The 20,971-nt window shown below is 31.1% G+C and overlaps 1 protein-coding gene across 1 annotated transcript in view; it reads right to left on the reverse strand.

Annotated features, from left to right (window-relative positions):
• The window catches only part of LOC129223952 (mitochondrial sodium/calcium exchanger protein-like), a 92,596-nt gene that overhangs the window by 41,125 nt on the left and 30,500 nt on the right, over positions 1–20,971 (reverse strand). Inside the window, exons 2-4 of the mRNA XM_054858336.1 lie at positions 9,527–9,653; positions 6,224–6,270; positions 529–675 (exon numbers count right to left, since the gene is read on the reverse strand). Of these exons, the coding sequence (XP_054714311.1) occupies positions 529–675; positions 6,224–6,238 (162 nt within the window). The 5' untranslated portion in view covers positions 6,239–6,270; positions 9,527–9,653. The remainder of the gene's footprint in view (positions 1–528; positions 676–6,223; positions 6,271–9,526; positions 9,654–20,971) is intronic.

Raw genomic sequence — 20,971 nt, forward strand, 5'->3', positions numbered from 1 at the left:
ACTTGATTCCAACCACAGGGAAAAAAATGCTTAATTTACTTTCTCTGTCTGGTAGAGTCCTGGGAAATTTAAAGGAGCCTATGGAAAACGGTTGGCAATAAAAATTAGGGAGAGCGCCGATGACATCATTATTTGAACATCAAGAGATACCAATGCTAGGAATTTGACAGATGAGTTAATTTCTAGCCTTTAACGCAAATGTGTGCCATTTAAACGTAAAAAACAGCGTTTTGACGCACAAAATTAGTAGATTACTGCATACACGTGTTTCGAGGTTTCAGGGTACCTCTTTTTCAATGCAAATAGTGAGCAGTTTGATGATAAGTCATCCGTTTGCATCATGAGGTTTAATGCCTCAAAAATCGTTTTCTTTTTCAATTGAAGAAATGTTACCGTGCATAGTTGCAGCAAATATCTAATTGTTCATTCTGCTTAATACTTTCTGCCCTAGCCTTGGTGATTTTTTTTAACAGTTTTGATTTTCAAGTTCACAAATCCGAAAAGTAAAACTCAATTTAGTGAACTTACACAGACAGCGATGCCGATCCAGGATCTGTCTGGATCAAGGTGGCAAAAGATGAAGTACATGTAATCCAGTTTTCCATCTGAATCTTTGCATGATGGTGTATTGAGGTAAAATGAACACTTTTCCGTGCTCTCGTGAATGGCAACGCACTGAAACGAAATACAAATAAGTTTTATTTCAACAATTGCAAAATTCAAAGTAAAGGGAAATGCACCATTAAAGGAGTAAAGTAAAAAATCCCGATGAATTTTCCAAATGAAATAATTTCTAATTGATAATTAAAAATGTTTTTCACAAATGAATAAATAAATAAATAACCAAACGACTGAATAAATACATGTTTAATGAAACAATAAATGAAATAATAAATGAATAAACTAATAAATATGTGAGAAAAAATAATGAGTGAAAAAATATTGAATCAATAAGAAAATAAAATGAGTGAGAGAATGAATAAGTGAATTAATATTTTAAGGAATGCAAATGAGTTAATGAATGAATGAATGCGCAGGTGATTTAGTAATACAGTGGGCAAGTAAATATTTCATTTTATCCGTTTCCAATTGACAAAGTGCATTGAACATAAAAAACCAAAACATGCGTAGTATTAACTAAATAAGTATTACTCAGGACATCAGTAGGGTCTGGTGGGGTAAAGTGGTCATAAAATCGTAGGTTTTCAACTTAGGTGGATAATAAAAACAGTAAATTCTTTAAACACTTCAACTTTTTTTGTTGTTATTTTACATTGCATTATTAAAGAACACGGTACATTGCATTTCAGGAAAAAATATTGAATTTAAGTAGTTTTATAACACTTTCATTTCCCTTTGTATTTATGACCACTTTACCCCATGGGATGGAGGAAAGTGGTCATAGCATGGGGTAAAGTGGTCATAGTTTAAAAAAACTGCAAAACCGTTACAAATAACCCTAATTTTTGTATATTTCGGTTATTTTTATAGTTCCAAGTATATGTACGAGTATATACGGGTATACACGAGTGTATACACGTATATACTTGAGTAGGCATGTGCATGCATCTGATGTATACATGTATCTATTCATATATGAACATGTTTAATCATGTCTAAACAACACCTATAGTAGACTCGTGTATACACGTATATACTCACGCATGTATACGTGATTACCTATAGGAGTGTATACGTGTCTACACGAGTATATACGTATCACGTGTATATGCGAGTAAAGCGTAGAAAAGGACATCATATGCGTGTTTTGCGCTTGTATCTCGAGTATATGCGTGCATACCTGAGTATATACGTGTACAGTCGACGTATATACGCATATATAAGTGTACATACATACTTATACGAGTATACACGAGTTAATTCGTGGATATATCCAGTGCGTGTTTGTACGTGTCTACTCACGTAAATATATATGAAAACACGAGTATATTCGTATGTTTACGTGTAAACACGATTATATACCTGTTAGACGTATATATGTGCATTAACGTGTATACACCAGTGCATGTATCCACGTATATCCACGAGTATATCCGCTTATATACATGTATGCTTACAGAATGAATCCAAGACTTTTTGCAAAATCTAAGTGGTGTGAAAGGGGAGGATAAGAAGCAAAGAATCATAAGGAACTTATGGTCGCTGACGCGCTACATGCACAAAAGGTCAGAAACTGACGTTAGCAAAACAGGTCACAAATTTGTTACACAAAGATGATTTTACCCACATTTTAGTTTTTAAGACATATTTAGAGCAGTTGTTAAAAGTTACGGCCTGTAGTAGTTCTAATACACGCATCGCAACGAAGGTGCAGCGACTGATGAAAGTTGTTCAAAAGTCTCGTAATTCCAACAGAGTGATTGCGATGCATGTATTACAACTGCCGGTCGCAAATTTCATTAATAACTTTAAAATTTTCTTAAAACCTAAAATGTTGTGTAAAATTGTCTTTGTGTAATAAATTTGTGACATGTTTTGCATCCATCAGTTTCTGGCTTTGCGTGCATGGAGCGCGTCAGCCTTGAGTTTGATTCTGGATGTTTCTTTTTATTCTTGCTTCTTATCCTTCCGTCTAACACCGTTTAATAATTTGACCAAGAGTTTAGACTTACCCTGTATACATGTATATCATATGCTTGTATGCAAGTGTCTACTGGAGTACGAAAGCGTACATACGTGTCTCCCTGAGTATATAATTGTTCGTATATATACGAGCATATAAGCGGGAATGTACGTGTAGAGTCGAATGAATATCTGTATAGATAAAAAATACTTGCAGGTACCCAAATACGTGTTTATTGATGCATTTATGTGAATACGTATATATACGTGCCTACACGAGTATATGCGTATACATATGCATATACTCGTATATTTAACCCTGTTTATTGTAAAAACAATACATATTAAGTGAAATTAATATTTAATTTATATGTGCCTAATACTTAAAGATTTAGTGACTTTAGAAGAACAATATTCGTTAAGCCTAATATTATGACCACTTTACCCCATCTTACTTAAATTGTTCTAACAAATTATTCAAAATAGATTCAGCTAAATGCTAATGAGTAAGAGTTCTTGAGACATGTAGGAAGCTTCCTGTGCAGTCAATCTGTTCATAATTCTAACAAACAAAATTTCCCAAGAAAGTTAAAAAAGGTGTTTAGATTTTAAGAATTTTCGTATTTACACAAAATATTTTTTTTTTACCAAATAAAATTTTGCCAGTTGCAAAATTTTGTATTCAAAATATAGTTTATAAATGCACTACCCTAAAATAAAATTTTCACATTTATTCGAACATTAATTTCCAAGCTATAGCCATTTTTTTTAATTATGACCACTTTACCCCATTGACCACTTTCCCCCACCAGACCCTATAGCTTAATTAATACTTAAAATATCACTTACCAAATTTTATCATTTTAAAATAACAAAAAATATTTTTGATTGACCACAAAATACTACTATTTGTGCATCAATTTTTTAAAATGTTACTTGAATTATTACATACCTTCATGTTTAAAGCTATTTATTTTTTTTACTTCAATCACCTATATGTTAAAGAACAAAGTGAAAATACAGGGTTAGCATTAAGAAAAATATGCCGATTTTAAAAATTTATGTTTCATAAACTATTCCACTTACCACTACAAATGATACATTAAAAAAAGATAAACTGTACAAGTTTTTTAACGCATGTAACTACTTAAACCACACTACCACAGCCGGAAATTCCTTCTGGAGGGGGGTTTTTTGGTTGCAAAAAATGTCCTTACACGTGTATTAACTACTGTTTGACGATTGGCAACAATGCTGAAACCAAGACCTATGGAGCGTGTTTTTCACTAGACGTTAAATCCCGGTTATCACAAATTTGCCATTTCAACTGCGCTTGCTCGCGGACTTAGCTTTTTGGGCTTTCTGTTTTAAGATTTCGTGTTGCTTGTTGATATTTAGGCTGAGCGAGAGTCCCACCAAATTAAAGAATGCGATTAGAATAATTTCACAGCGATTTCGTGATATATTATATGAAACTACGGATATGAATAACTGATAATCTTAAGAGAAAAATGACACTTCAATATTTATTAATTTGGAAATATTTATTTAACATAAATGTAAAACACGTTGTGTACTTCAAAAATAATTGGAATATTAGCACAGAAATCCGTCTTTTGCGGATATTTTACTTTAGGCGTAAACAACTTAGTATTATACATTTTTATTTAGGTTGAGGGTTCGGCTTTGTATTAGAAGTGATGCTGCAAGTCTAGTACGCTCTTCTGAGGTTAAAAATTTGGTCCTGAAAATGGACAGACAAATCAGACACCGAATCCATTAATAATTAAGACGCAAAATTCAATCCTTTACCGAGGTCTAAAGACTTTGTGATTTCTGGTTTTTTATCTGTTGCTATCTCATATTTATTACCAAATTTAAAATGTTTGTAATTAATTTTAGCAAGATTCTTGAAATCAGCTAAGTCCGCGCGCTAGCGCAGTTGAAATGGCAAATTTGTGATAACCGGGATTTAACGTCGAGTGTGTTTTTCCCCTAAACCCCCCACTTCGCTGCGCCACTGAAGTTACATAATGCTGGATTGACCCTGCTGGTGATGATGATTTACACTTTATGCAATGGCCAGCCAGATGCCCAAACCTAACCCCATGTGATTTTTTATGGGTTTACGTCAAAGACAGTGTTTATACACCACCATTTACTACTACATTGCAAGAACTTCAAAGATCGCATAGGGGAAGGTGGCCCAAAGCGGGTAGGTTGTCCAAAGCGGGTAGGCTTTCGTATGCCCCCTCCCATGGTGTGCAAGCGGCGATGCACACGTATGTCGTATTTACGTGAAAATCCCCGTGTTTTAATCAATTCTAACGAAGCAGCAGAGAAACGACATGTCGCAAACAGACTTAAAAATTAAAAAATGGTTTATTTCTTTAAAAAAATGAAGTTTTAAAACTTGTGATTAGTCGAAGGCCAGCTTATATTTTTGATTATCAATAATATTACGGTATTCTGACACTATCCATCTAAAAACTACGAGTCATTTCTTTTGTTCCTTTTTAAATTTATGGTTATAATTATTGAAATAAAAAAGCGGCTTTGGGCAAAGCGGGTATAGGATTTAATCATATATTTATTTAAAATTTCTTGACTCGTATGCTGATTTAGATTTTCTATTTCAATGGGATAAGAATAACTTTAAAAAGTAATTTTTTTGGATGAAAATTGATTAGTCTATTAATTTAATAAGTTATTTCCTTATGTTTTATAAAAAAAAAAAAAATGTGCTGACTTTAAACTGGATAAGTACAACAGTTATATATATATATATATATATATATATATATATATATATATATATATATATATATATATATATATATATATATATATATATATATATATATATATATATATATATATATATATATATATATATATATATATATATATATATATATATATATATATATATATATATATATTATTATGGCAGGTAGCTATTCAGCTATTTTAATTATTTATAACGTCATATTTGATTGGCAAATGTACCAAATCACAATTAGTTAAGCGTGCCCGCTTTGGGCTCCCTAGTAGGGCAAAGCGGGTTTTTCAAATGTTTGTAAAGTTTAATAATAAATAAATACTGGGTTTGAAATAATACAAAAATAAAACCGAAATTGTTGTGATAAATATCCAAAAACTACAATTTTCGAGCGTCCTTCGAAAACCTACCCGCTTTGGGCAATCCTCTCCTTTGTGTAGCAAAAATTGACTGTGATACACTCCAAAATATATCTTAGATGTATCTCGCGTTACGAAAGGCTCACAGATTGAACATTTTTGTGAGTGAAAAGAAACGTGGACAGTTTATCTTTATTTGTATGCATTTTTTATAGTGCTAAGCGTAATAGTTTATTATATATAAATTTCAAAAACCGGGACAATCTTTTTTGCCAACCCTGTATTGCGATATAGGTGTTACTTCAAAAGGAAAATATTTTACCATTTCACCTTTCCCCGCTCTTCATTTTAACCAACATTAAAATGCCTAGGCCTTGTTTTTCTATTATTGCTCAGTTGAATTGATGCTTTCAGAAAAGGACTAAGTCCCATTGATGGGACTTAATCCCTTTCTAAAATCATTAATTGGGTTAAAATAATGAAAGACCGTGTTTCTTACCTCTGTATCACTCATGTTTACCCGGATGACAACAACCAACCAATACCCTGAAAGAGAAAACATGTTGTAAATAGTTTTATTTTTGTTGCTGAGTCACATAAAAGCAACAAAGAGGTCTCTTTCTCTTAAATTTTAAAAAAAGGTTTCAAACCTTTTTCAAAATTAAGAGAAAGGGCTCCCCTACCCCTCCCACCTCCTTTTTCCATTTTTGTGTCTGTGTCAAAGCCGTGGCTTCCCAGAACGTTATTGTTTGATAAATATTTTATTCTTTTGTATTTGTACCAAAACTAAGGCTTTCATTTTAGAGAATTTTTTGACTATAATCCTACGTCGAAACAAATATTTGTGGCTTAACATAAAGTTAGTACGATCTGAGAAAATAATTAGTTTAAAGTTAACATGTGATATTTATCTGAATATTATTGACAGTATGACAACACGAGACTTTCATGTTAAAGATTCATTTCTATCACTACTGTGTATAATGGCTATAAATATGAAAGGTTGCTTGTCCCCTAAAAGAAGAACGTAACTTCATTAGTTCTGTAACCAGAATTTATAAAACGTGGAATAATTTGATACCAAATAACTCAGTTTATAGAATATAAAGATTGTTCGAAATTTGCATGAAAATTTCATTACCGAAAATGGAAATGTTTTTTACCTACAAGTATTATATTTATACTTAGAGTAGCGACCACTAATAAACTAGTTTATTTATCATCAAAAATGAATAAATTGATTTTAAGCTTTTTTTAATTATTATTTAGAGGAAAAAAAGAATCAAACAATTAATCACTGAACTTTTTTACTGCTCATGATGAACTTTTTCTAAAATTATTTTTAATTTACACATTAATACAACACTCTTATTCTCATGTGTAAACATTTTATGGGAATTGCTGTTGTCATTATGAAAACAATGGTACATAACAGTCAAAAGCATATTCTATTCCTTTCAAAAGCTTAATAAGTTTAGATAAGAAACATTTTCTAGCAGCTAGTTACTTATCCTTAAACGTAAATCACAAATATTTTATCAAAATCAAATTCAAGTTTTTTGTTTGAACACAAGTTAAGAAATTACGTAACATGTTCACTTTTAACCTTTAAGGACCATGAGACATATATGTGTTCCTTAAATTAAAAATTTTTTCTAAATTTAAATATGTATTGTGTGTGTGTAACATTTTTACTATGATATTGAAGCATTTGATTTTCTATAGTAGTATAAAAACAATTGTTTTAGAATTTTTTATTTTATTGAGCAATCACGATTGCTTATTGTTCTCACTTGGCAGTCCTTGACGTTGTAGTTCTTTTTTCAGCTTGGACCAGGGCTGCAGCACCACCGTCCACCGGCGGCGTCGCTGCTGGTCCTGAGCACTGTCCACTGGAATCCACTTTTGCTGAGCGTGTGTCCTACACACGCATGCTCATGCACACTCCCCTACGCGCGCACGCCTTTACACACATACACACGCCTACGTGCACACACGTAAGCCTACACACACAACTATACACACGTAACCACTCAGGAGGAGGGACATGCTTGGAGGAAAGCTATTTCTAGAAACAATAATTCTAATCAGTAGGGTCTTGTCGCAACTCGTGATTGCGAAAAACATAATTTGAATTCAAAATTTCGGAATTCAAATTAGAGTTAATTGGGAGAAGTAGGTTACAGATCTTTTATTTTTTATTTTATTTTTTATTATTATTTTTTTAAATCATAAAGAAAATACATTAGGATTATACTCTCATGCTTCTTCTTTTATTTCAAACTAATCTTTAATTGTAGATTAAATGTAGATAATATTCTCAACCATCCATATATTTCTGCAATGAAAAATAAATTCACCAAATTTTGAAACTTAGTTGTTACTTAGTATCGCTAATTGACGATAAAGAGAAATACGTCCCAAATTTTGCCCAAAATCTATTGAACGAATTTTTACAGAACTTGAAATGCGCAACCTCGTAATGTTTCATGAATGAGAATTCCATAGTTTACTAAACACCAAAAATCTTCAAATTATGTTTTTTTTTTTTAATCATTAAAAAAAAACTGCTTAAAAGGACGTTTGAATCATGTTTCTATTTTAATCACAACGAAAGACATGATGATTTTTGTTGCATGCATTGAACTAATATTATATTTAACATTAAAACTTTAAACGCGTTTTTTTGAATTATGCAATTTTTTCCGTTATTTTGCATTCAAACTCTTATAAGTAAAGAAGTGATAAAGATAAAGTAATTAAATTTGGAGCATATCTGTTTCAAACAATGTACTTTAGTTTTTAATCGGCAAATTTGAAAAAAAAAAAAAAAAAACGTTTTTTGCAAAAAAAAAAAGGGATTTTTTTTCTTAAAGAAGTATCTTTTTGAATTTTTCGAAATTTTTCTTCAAATATTTTTTATTTTTTACTGAATTAATATTTTTGAAATCGCCAAATAAAAATTAAAGCTAAGATATTTGTGCATATTTTTACGAAAACAATTTAAAAATTGACCGAAAACATTTTGAGTTTTAGCAATTTAAAGCAACCCCCTTTTCTTTAAAACACATTTAATTAAATGAAAAATTTTTTGAAAAAATATTTATGTTGGGATTTTGCTTATTAAATAGATGGTGAATCAGTACAAAAAAAATGCAAAACTCTAAACTGTTTAACAAAATGTTTTTCAAAATGTGTCCGGACCTCCTTAAAGAGTTAAAATAAATTGTTTACATTGTTACGAGTCCGACACACATCAAGAAATTCTTTGAATAGGTAATGAGTGTCCGCATCATGGTGTGGACTTTCGCGGGTGACATAAACTTTCTTTATTTACCAGTTTGTTGGCACTCTCAGCTTCAATGAGATGACATCTGCCTTTAGCTTGGTTATTCACTAATCCAGACCGAAGAGTTCTAATAAGAACGAAACTGCGGTTTCTGGATGTGATAACCAGGCTGTCTGCTATATTGATTGTAATCCTACTACATTCTAGAGAAAAGGAGCAATCCATTAATGTACATTTGTAAGTTTGAGATGCTACTTACATGTTGGATTTGAAATGTCGCCAAACTTGGCAACATTGGCCGATTTCTCGCCAATCCCATTAACCCAATGTGAAATTGTGCATGGCAAGCAAATTCAACATGCATGTAAAGTCTCAAGAATTAAGGTAATTTTGAGTAAAACTTAATAGAACAAACGCCAAATTTAGCCAGATTACAACAAATTAAGCATAAATAAACATAAAATTAAATACTATTTATTAAAATTGGAAGAATATAATACATTGTACGCTTACTTTTCTAAATTCTTGTCTAATGCATAACCCTCTCCAGACGCTTTCTGACATAGATTATCGGGCTGCTAAACGCTTTATAGATATGAAATTGCCCAGTTTCTCTCTTTCAAGACATCTATGTACAGTTCTGAAAAGAAAAAGTAATAAAATGGTGTGTTTTTGTTTAGAAGTTATGTACTGCAAATACGTTTTTGTAATTAGATTTTGAATGCAAGAGGAAATAAGATTATATGCGGTTAATATTAAAGTTTTTATTCTTATTCACAGCTAATTTTATTATACATCAAACATCTTTTCAACGTAAGAAACTTATAAAAAGTTAATTTTCTAAACATGGTTATGCACAGTTGTTTTAATTTTAAGTTCTCTTTACGTGAACCTTTTTTCATAGATAGGGCCATTCCATCGTCACATGCAGGACAAAAAGACGCTTTAACTTCAGAAACATTTTGTCATATTTCTTAACATTTTAATTAAACAGGGGTAAGCAAACGTTTTCATCTTTACATTTGATACAAAAATATACCAGACGCATTTTTAATTAAATAATTTCGTTATTTCAAATGTTATTTATTTGCATGCGTCACGTGCGGGACATCCAAAGTTAACGTCTTGTAACTTGCTTATGAATTAGCTAATATTTTTCCTCTATCTTATATAATTAAAAACTGAGAGTATCTATGTATGTACCTATGTATCTATTTTCGAGTTACTTCTCCCGAACACCAGTGAACTGAGCATCGAACCAGGTATCAAAAGATTCGTGATTTTCCCGTATTCATGTTTGGCGTTTTAACATAATCCTCCGATAATAATTAGAGGAGATATCAATTAAAAACTATATTAATTATAATACTTAGTTTCGACATAAAATCCCTATTTTTTTTTTTTTTTTTTTTTTTTTTTTTTTTTTTTTTGAAGGCTTTCCTCCATTCAAATTATTATTCAGTGCTTCAGCTCAACTTTCCGTAACAACGCTTTTATTAAAACTTGTGAAGTGAAGAAAATCATTGAGATGAAAGAGTTGTTGCCATTTTGTTTTCTCAACTGTGAACAAATAAAATTCTGGCTTTTGTTTTAAAGGCTTTTCCTGTAATCGGGGGATTCAAAATGTTTACTTTTTTTTTTTTTTTATAGCCTGGTTGTTGAACACGCGTCACTTGACATAACTTTTATTTTCGAGGTATACCGAGCAAAGCCAGGTAGCGCCGCTAGTTATTGTATTAATGTCAAAATCAATTGTAGACTTTGAGAGAAAAAACTCCAATGTAAATTAAACATATCTTATTTGTTAAGAAACAATAGCTTAAACCATTGGGAAAAATTATGTGTTGGACCATTCCACGCAAAAGTAGAATATATGAGCCACGAAAAAGTAGAACTTAACGGTTCATATATTTCAGTAAAATAATTATTTTAAAAAGTAATAACGAAATCTTTGGCCTAATGGATCACACATTCATTTGTAATTTGATAAGCAAAATTTTTATCATTACCCTTTTAAGGTATTATTTTTAATGAAATATATGAGGCGTCACATTCGGGTCAAAATCATCGCTTTCCGTGGAATGGCTCGATAGTGTCACATTTCCATCATTTTAAAGCATTTTACTTCTTATTTCGTTAATCAAGACATTATTTTAACATCTCTTAACTACATTGCATGTTTGCTGTATACTAAGGGGACCTTCTTTACGGGACCATGTGGCTCCCTTGGGGGCTATAGAACAAATCTGGGTGGCCACAGGAAAGAATATGAAAATAGGAGAGCTATGAGCCTTTCAAATAAGACCAATTATTTCATAACGGTAAAAAAGATTTATATAAATAAAACACTAACTCCAAATTTGCATTTCCGGGATAATCTCGGAAACTACCGGACCGATTTCGTTGAAATTTCAGGTTTGGCCATGTTACTGCTGGAAGATTTATTTGGCTATTACAAAAAAAAAAAAAAAAAAAAAAAAAGATGGCTTGTTTATTTTTTTCATCCAAAATTTAAATTTCTAACAGAAAAAGTGGTTTAGTCTTCAGGAAATAAATATCGCATTAGCCCAAATTTGGTTTCATTGTAACGATTGAAATATACATTTTAGCACACGAAGAGCTGAGGCGCAAAAATTAACGAGGGAAAAGGTTAGTATAGAAATATTTTGCTCAAAACAAATCTATTAATACTATTTTAAAAGTAATTCAATGATTGTGGTAAAAACTGTTTTTGGCTCTAAAGTATATAAGTTACTACCTTGCGTGCAAAGGATGCAACATAATTTAGGAGTGAATCACCCTGCATTCATCGAGCTAAGTTACTACATAAATCTTAATTTTTAATTTACTCTCAAAACATTTTACATTATTCCTCAGATTTTTTAATCAATATGAAAAAGCAAAGTGAAATTATAACTGATATGTATTTATATACAAGCAACCGGTACTACTTTCGCAATGCAATTCGTCATTTGCTTTCTACAGCGGCCGCCGCTTATATGAATCACGTTCGTTCAGAACAGTTTTGATTGCATAAAGCGGATGATTCAATAAAGCGGCGAATTCAATAAAGCTGGATTTTGCTCTGTTTTTGACGATTTGATTCATTAAAGCGGTTGGTTCAATAAACCACTGATTCAATTAACCGGCGTTCTCTATATGCACATAGTAAATTTGTCAGTATCTGACCATTATTCGTTCATCTTTAAGAGTTAATCAACATCAAACATTTCTCTTTAATGACTACATGATAATGAAAATATTTTTTTTTTACTTTGACAAACATTTTTACTTTTAAATACCCAAGTTCCATTAATATTTTTAAGGTTTTACAGATTTTGTTTCTTTTTTTCTGCGTATAATTAAGTCCTCTTACTTATATCTATCTATTACATAAATTTTGATTTAATTTTTATTCTCAACGCAAAACTTTCCTCAACTTTCAGAATGTCCATAAACTTTTTACTTTTAATAACTGCATGCAAAATTTTCATAATTTAGTTTTAATTCCTATGCTTTTTATTCTTAATAACATACGCTATGTACCGTCAAAAACTTAAAAGATAATAAGTAAATAGTTTTGTGTACAGGCTGTAAATTTAAAGTGGCGATTGGTTTGTTGCAGCTGATATCGGTTTCAATTCAAAAGGCACTTTTTCATTCTCAGTACTGTGGACAGATGTAAACAACTTAAAACAAAACTGAAAATCAAACGAACAAAAGAAAAATGCTTGCTTTCTTTGATTAAAAAAAAAGTTTCAAAAGACATTAAATCATTCAATTTTATATTTTTATTTGACATATGTTTCATGACTTCAATGAATAGAAAAAATACAAAGAAAAAGTTGTTTACGCGAAAAATCCCTTCTATTTTTTCTCCGTGTTTTTTCACACTTGGTTTAAAACAAAAGCTTGTTATTTTAGAAATCGCAGATAAAGCTAGTAGAAGAACAGTGTGGTTAAAAAAAAAACTTTTTCTATCGTTAAATGGTTATCTCATTTTTCTCGTGTACGCAATATCATGCACGGATAACGTGTTTTCAATGGGATTTGTTCAAACAAATACGAGTTCAAAACAAAATTTTCAAGCAAAATAAGCACAAAACAATGCATTAAATGAATATTCTTTTAAAGCAGCAACGTTTTTTGTCCGCGAACCGGTAAAATTAATGAAAAAATTTCACGGATCGGTGTATTTTCTTTCTTACTTATTTCTGAGTATAAGGCAGAAATATCATATTTGCAATCATTGATTCGCATAAACCTTTAACTGTAAAGACGGATTATTCAATATTATATCTACTGTCTATGAGACAAACAAAACTTTAGAAGGAAAATCACAGAATATTGTAAAGAATTTACAAAATCCGGTCCAGCTATTAAAAGAGAAAAAAAAAACGAGCATTCTAGGACGAAACTAAGGTTTCCAGATACTAAATTTATAGCAGTGATGTAAAAAAATGTCGTACAAATTTCAAGAATATATTTCCTTTTTGAATCACAAATCTTTTAGAAAAATTCATTTTGAGTTCCAACTTAGTTGAGATTCCTTGCTCTATAAAAAATAATATTACCCAAACCTGCCAAAATTCAGGTTGTGCTGCATTTTCTCTCTTATTATAACTGATTCTATAAGGAATTTTACTACTGAGTCCGGAAATTTCTCAAAAATTGCAAATTTTGAAATTTACAAAAATTCTAACAAACGCGATTTTACAACTAAGTTGATCCGCTTGATTTGATAATAATTTATTTAAAGAGTGCACCTTCACACTTGAAGAGCACGTTGTCTTGCCCCTCTGCAGCTTTTCTCAATGTGGATCAGGAGAATCATTGATAAAAATATTTTGTAAAACATGGCGAGCTGTTCTCCTAGCCTAAAAAGACAGTACAGCTCTAGCGACGCTTACTAATAGACCACTTTTAGAAATTTAGTAACAAGTTTACTGTTGAATTAGTTATTAAACAGAAAGTTTATTCACTATTACATACTAAACATTTAAGAATAATTATTTTTTAAAGATATATTTGACATGTATTTAAGAAGTAGCAGACGGCAAAAGTGGTTGATAAATTGAAAGAAAGATGTATTATATTTAAATAATGCATAGTATTTAAGACGACTCATTTTAGTAACAAGTTTACTATGGGATTAGCTATCAAAGGCAACTTTTTCTTACTATTACAAATTTAAAAATTTTAAAATAATATGTTTTTAAAGATATATTTGACCTCTGTTTAAGAAGTGGAAAAAGGCGAAAGTTAGTGATGAATTGAAAGATGTACTATATTGAAATAACGCATAATATTTGAGACGACTCATTTTAGTAACAAGTTTACTATGGGATTAGCTATCAAAGGCAACTTTTTCTTACTATTACAAATTAAAAATTTTAAATGATATGTTTTTAAAGATATATTTGACCTCTGTTTAAGAAGTAGCCAAAGGCGAAAGTTATTGATGGATTGAAAGATATACAATATTGAAATAATACATAGTATTTAAGATGACTTATTTTAGTAACAAGTTTACTACGGAATTAGCCATCAAAGACAACGTTTTCCCATTACTACATATTAAAAACTTTTAAATAATGGTATTTTAAGATATATTTGACCTCTATTTAAGAAGTAGCAGAAAGTAAAAGTTATTGATAAATTAAAAAATGTATTAGGGTTGCGTTGGGGTAAGTGGGACCCCTTTGGAGCATGGTTCGTTTTTGAAACCTTATACAAAAGATTTGAAAAATAAATTTAAAATTGTCTTATTTTATGTTGCACATTATTAATAGACAAAAATTCATCATTATTTTCTAAAATAATGGTTAAAATATTATTCACGATTATATTTTTAAAAAAAATCAGAAGGGTGTCCCACTTACCTTACAATAAAGAGTAAGTGGGCTAACTCCTTTAATAAAAATTTAAATCAAGCAAATCTAAAAAAGGGTGAGGGTTTTTTACTCAAAAGGTATAAATTTTTAGTATGAGTTATTTTTTTGTAAACGGATCTATTTATGAGATATTTTCTGTCTTTTAAAACTGTATGACGGAAAATTTTAAAAACAAAAAGCGAAACAATTACATTTGTGAAAGTCTATAGGTACATAATTTACTTTTACTCATTAAGGTGAGTTGAATAAACGTAATACAGTTGATTAAGATAACTTTCGGTTAATTAGCCAAAACTATAAATTGGAAAAGAAATTGGAAACAACAAATGGCTGCATCTTGTTAAAGTTGGCTAAGAGGAGGAACTATTATCACTTCATTCTCAGTAATAGTTCCAAGATCATCCGCACCTAGATAATAAAAAGTGTTACTATTTCTATTCGTCCTTGCAAATTTAGCAGTATTTTTTTTTAAATTTGTATCATCAACTTCTAACATTAGACCTACATAATACTTTCTTTAATGTAAGTTTCATAAATTCATAATCACCAGCTTTAGCAGTTTTTGCAGATGAACTAGCAATTCCTACTAGGTCATCATAGTTGGCTTGTATTTCACTTATACAAATATATCTCTCGAGTTGCTTTTGATTTTAAAATCTTCAATTGGGGGGGGGGGGACCCACTTTCCTCTTATAGCGAAAATGTACGGGGGTAAGTGGGACCCCTTCTCTTAAACACTTATTAACAATATTTTATACAAAAATTCTGGCTGATTCACTTTAAGTTAAACTATGCATAAAAATTTAATGATCACAAAAAAATGATAAAAACTAACCTACAAACACTTCTTTGAAAAATATTGATTGAACTCGCAAAAAAATATTTTTTTTTTCTTTTTGAGCAATCACATTGTTTATAGTTCTCATTTGACTGTTTTGATGTTCCTATGATTTTATTTCCCCCTGCCTCCCTCTGCAGCACCACCGTCTACTGGCCTCACGATGCTGCTCCTCTAGCGAAAACCGTCTCCAGTGCGTCCATACCCTACACACACGCGCATGCATACATAACAACACATACACACGCACATGCATACACAACAACACATACACACGCGCATGCATACACAACTACACGTACACACACACCTTCACACATATATCTACAAACATACACACACACATATACACCTACACACACCTACACACACACATATACACCTACACACACCTACACACACACCTTCACACATATACCAACACACACTTACACACACACCTACACACATACACCTACAAACAGACATCTACACACACACACACACACACACACACACACACACACGCACTCGTAATTGCAAAAAACATAATTTGAATTGAATCAGAAGTCAAAATTCAAATTAGTTTTTATTTTATTTTATTTTTTATTTATTTATTTTATTTCTTTTTTTATTTATTTTATTTATTTATTTATTTATTTATTTATTTATTTATTTATTTTGACTAAATTTAATAACTTAGAAAAAAAATTCCACGGATCCCAAATATATGCAAAACCAAAAAATGTGATGACATGATGTATGACATGATCATTGTAAAAAAAGTATATAATAACCATATCCATATTTCAGTTTCAGGGGGGTGACCCACTTACCCCAACCACCCCTATATTGAAATAATGCTTATTATTAAAGGCGACTCACTTTTTTTCTTTCGCTTTTTTTTACAATCACGCGTTAAGAGTGAACAATCTGACTAAAAAAAAAAAAAAAAATCTACATTTTCACCCGCATTAATGAGATTTCTTGATATGAGGGAAAAAACTGATTGCACGGATGTGATGTACAGTACAGGGACGAACCGCAAATCCGAGCATTGCTTCCCAAAAGTAGCAAAAAAAGATTTCTAAAACTCGTCCCTGTGCATAAAGTCAGAAGAACCCTTTGCGTCATATCTTCGCCATTCTTCGCTACTCGCGTGAGAATTCATACGTTTAAAATTATCAGAGCTTTTACAACCCAATACAATGCAAGACAAAAGGGAAGCTGACAATTTAAGTGACACGTAAAACTGTGGTGATGGTTTCTCGCGTCGCAAAGTTTCGCCGCTAAAAGAACTTGCTTTATAGTTCTCTTTTAGGTATTTATGGTCTTTCGATTTATGGAACTGTATAGGAATTTATAGTTTATGCGAAAGGAACGTCCATTTTGTATATAGCCACGTGAAAATGTTATAACCATGTAGTGAAGGGCAAAGTTAACGGTCATCACCGGCAATTGGGGACTAAATGGAGAAAATGGCAATTAAAAAAATATCTATCGATCTTTAACTCAAAAAATAAATTAATGACCCTAAATTGTTCAAAAGACATTCAGTAATCGAAAATTAAGGTTAAAAAGCAGCCCTAATGATCTAAATTTCTAATCATACATTACTAACATTAGTTTTTTTTAATACTATTAATTTCAAGAAACTAAAAGTATCTATTGTTTAGTACTTTGAGGAGTTAGAGTCGAAGACCCTAAATCTCTAGAAGTTCGACTCCCCAGCCATGATAACAATATTTGCGCTATGAGTTCATATTATTTTAGTTCAGTCACATCTATTTCTGACTTGCGTCAATGTTAAGTCTAAAAGAGAGAATTTCATTTCTTATGAATAATATTTTTCCTATTTTTTGAAACTTCACTTGAACTGTTCAAACTTGAACGAAAATTCTTTCAAACCAGATAAAATAAAGGAATGGGGTGTCCTCACCGAGACCTTTTGAACAAAGAAAAAAAGAATGTCCGAATCGGAGTATTCACTCAAAATTTATTAGTGGGATGGGTGACAAACAGACAAACGGATCTTCCGCATTTCAAAATCCTACTTTCCAATTTTTTGTTTTTCAATATTTATTATAGTATTTTATATATTTATTTTTTATTTTATTTTTTAGCAATATTTTTAAGATGCATTAAGCCTTCTTTCACTGTTTTTTTTTTGTCTTTAACATTTGCGGGAAAGAAGATTAAAAAACTTGATTCGAATGTCTTTACATGAACAAGTTCATAGAGTTTTGCATTGAAAAAGTGGTTCCTTATAACCTTGAAACACGTGTATTTTCTGCGATATGATTTTACAACAATCTCTTTTATGTTCTTACTTGTTAGCGCAAAAGTATTTATTTTATGTAAAATAGTTTGAAACCGAAGCCTTTTTCAATTCAATTCAATTCAATTCAATTTATTTCAATCAGGGAATATATATACATATATATACACACACACACACATATATATACACATATATATACATATATATATATACATATATATACACATATACACACACATATATATATATTTTACAAATATGCATTTCACATATAAAATAAAAAGAAATTACAAACAGAAATATATTTCTCTCAGTCGAATTGAGAATCCCTGATTGAGTAGATGGGAGTAAAGGCTATACAATAGCCTGACTAGCTCCCACCACTCAGAGAAGAGCTTAATTTAGAGCCAGTTTATAACATAATATAAAATTAACAAAAAATAAATGCATAATCATACAAAGAACACATAAACACAACACAAGTAATTCAATTAAAGTACGTCTAATTTTATAACAGAACCGAGGCATACTATTACGAATATGCTGCTTTATCCTAAATTGACTGCAGTAGAATTAAGTATAAAATTTTTTAGCCTATTCTTAAACAAATTTCGATTATTAATGGTTTTTAAACAATTGGGTAAGGTGTTCCACAATCTTGGTCCGTAGGAGTTAATGCCATTAAACAATAGATTTGTTTTTGCGTTTATAGGTATAATATTTTCACGGTTTCTAGTGGGGTAGTTATGAACCAATTCACGGATTGTTACTATTTCTGAATTCAAACCATTTGTTACTAAATCATGCATAAAAATACCAACATTATATTTATAAATTTGTTCCACGGTCTTTAAAAAGCTCCTATTACTGTTACCCACAATATTATCTCTATTAATTATTCTGTGAAATCTTTTTAATAAAATATTTATTCTATTTAGATTATTTTTAGTTGTTTGGCCCCAAGCAAGAACACCATAATTGAGAACTGAATATATCAAAGAAAAATATAAAATAAACAGAACATCAACAGGAAGGAAATTAGACACAAAATTAATTAAACCTAAATTACGAGAAATCTTTTTTGAGACAAACTCAATGTGTTTTGGTAGCAAGTAATGCTACAGCATCGGTTATACTTGTGTCTTTTAGTTTGTGGGTTAAAATTCGCGTTCTGCAGGTATAATCTTAATTCTCTATGTTCCTTAATGGGGTTATTTCCTTTAGTCAAAAGTAAAGTCACTAAAATTGATAGAACAAGCAAAATAAAAAAAGAAAAATAGGAATAAGATGGAGCGAGAAAAAATTTTCATTTTGCCAACGATTAATTTTTAATTAATTTATTTAAATGACCGTTTTTAAAGATAAGTCGTGGTCTTTATGACGTCACAAGTGATGTAATTTGGCGAATCTGTCTACCGCCTTTCCAACTTATGATAATCAAGAAGCGAATTAAATATTGCACTCTATGCTTGATATCAACCATATCGTTGCCAGTACACGTGAGTAAATATGCGAATTAAATACTGAGCTCTGCTAAATGGCATCAGTGAATCGCATTTCATCATTTGTGATGTCATGTGCAGAAGCATAAACAATGAAATTGCACCGTTTAAAATAATTGTTAAAAAATATTAAATTTTGTCAAGTTATTTAAAAAACGGTTAAATCCTATGTTTTTAAGCATGCTCTATAAAAAAAAAAAAAAAAAAAAAAAAAAAAAAAAAAAAAAAACTTTAAAATATTCGTAGTTGAACCCATTGGCTTCGAATCAAGGTTTCCTTAATATTTTGCTGCTGTCTTTCTGTATGAAGTTATGATTGCACATATACGTAACAATGCAGCCAATGTCACGGCAATTTACGTCATTCTTGACCAAATAAAAGATAACGGGAGATTAACATGCTAATAAAAGGTGTTTTCCTTCTCACAGACTGCAAATATTATGGTTGTGCAGTTACGTCACATTGCCGTAGAAAATATGGTACAATAACCAAAGCCGTTTTTGTCAAAAAAAATTTCTTTCCTCCTCCTGCATACAAAATATCCAATTCAGTTGTTGTAAGTTGTTTAACCAAAATTCCCCGCCCCCCCCCCCCTACCACCTTATCCCCACACACACATAGCAATGAAGTCATTGACATGATGATATCGTTTCGTCTGGAAGTTTCAATACACAATCCAGGGGATAGGATTTCTTTTATTTGTTTCGGAATACAGGGAGTTTATGACGGACTTCACTGATAAAGAAATATATTTAAAAAAATTATTTTAGATTGATGCATAAGTTTTTTAATGTTGAACCTTATCTAAAAAAAATTTCTCCACAGTGTTAAACAATTATACGCGCACAGTTATCGTTTTTCTGAGAAGATCTAGATTAGCCTTCTCAACCTTTTCAAAGCAGTTAACCGACAAAAAGACCTTTGAAGTTTTACAGAGCAATCACGATTGCTAATTGTTTTCATTTGATCGTCCTTGATGTCCGGTTCCTTTTCCAACCCCACTGTCTTCTGCAGGTGCGGCTCCTCCCGGTAGCCGCTGCTCCTGGTCGGTGGCGTCCATGTCCTAGACACACGCACGCTCATACACACTCACACATACACACACGCGCCTTTACACACATGCACACACGTGCTTTTACACACATGCACACACGTGCCTTTACACACATACACACACGCCAATGTGCGTACACAGCTTTATGCACACGCTCAAGCCTACACATACACAACTATACACATCTAACCTCCCAAGAGGAGGGACAGAAACCGTTTCTAGAAACAAGCGAGTGGGGTAGTAACCAATGAGTAGGGTCGTGTCGCAACTCGTGATTGCGAAAAACATAATTTGAATTCAAAATTTCAAAATTCAAATTAATTTTGAAAAATTCGATTTTTTTTTTCTTTTTTTAGTTTATTCTAATAATTTTTATTTATTTATTTATAACTTGTGATGGAAGAACTTTT

Source organism: Uloborus diversus, chromosome 6, assembly GCF_026930045.1.
Source record: "Uloborus diversus isolate 005 chromosome 6, Udiv.v.3.1, whole genome shotgun sequence".
NCBI classification, from domain to species: domain Eukaryota; kingdom Metazoa; phylum Arthropoda; class Arachnida; order Araneae; family Uloboridae; genus Uloborus; species Uloborus diversus.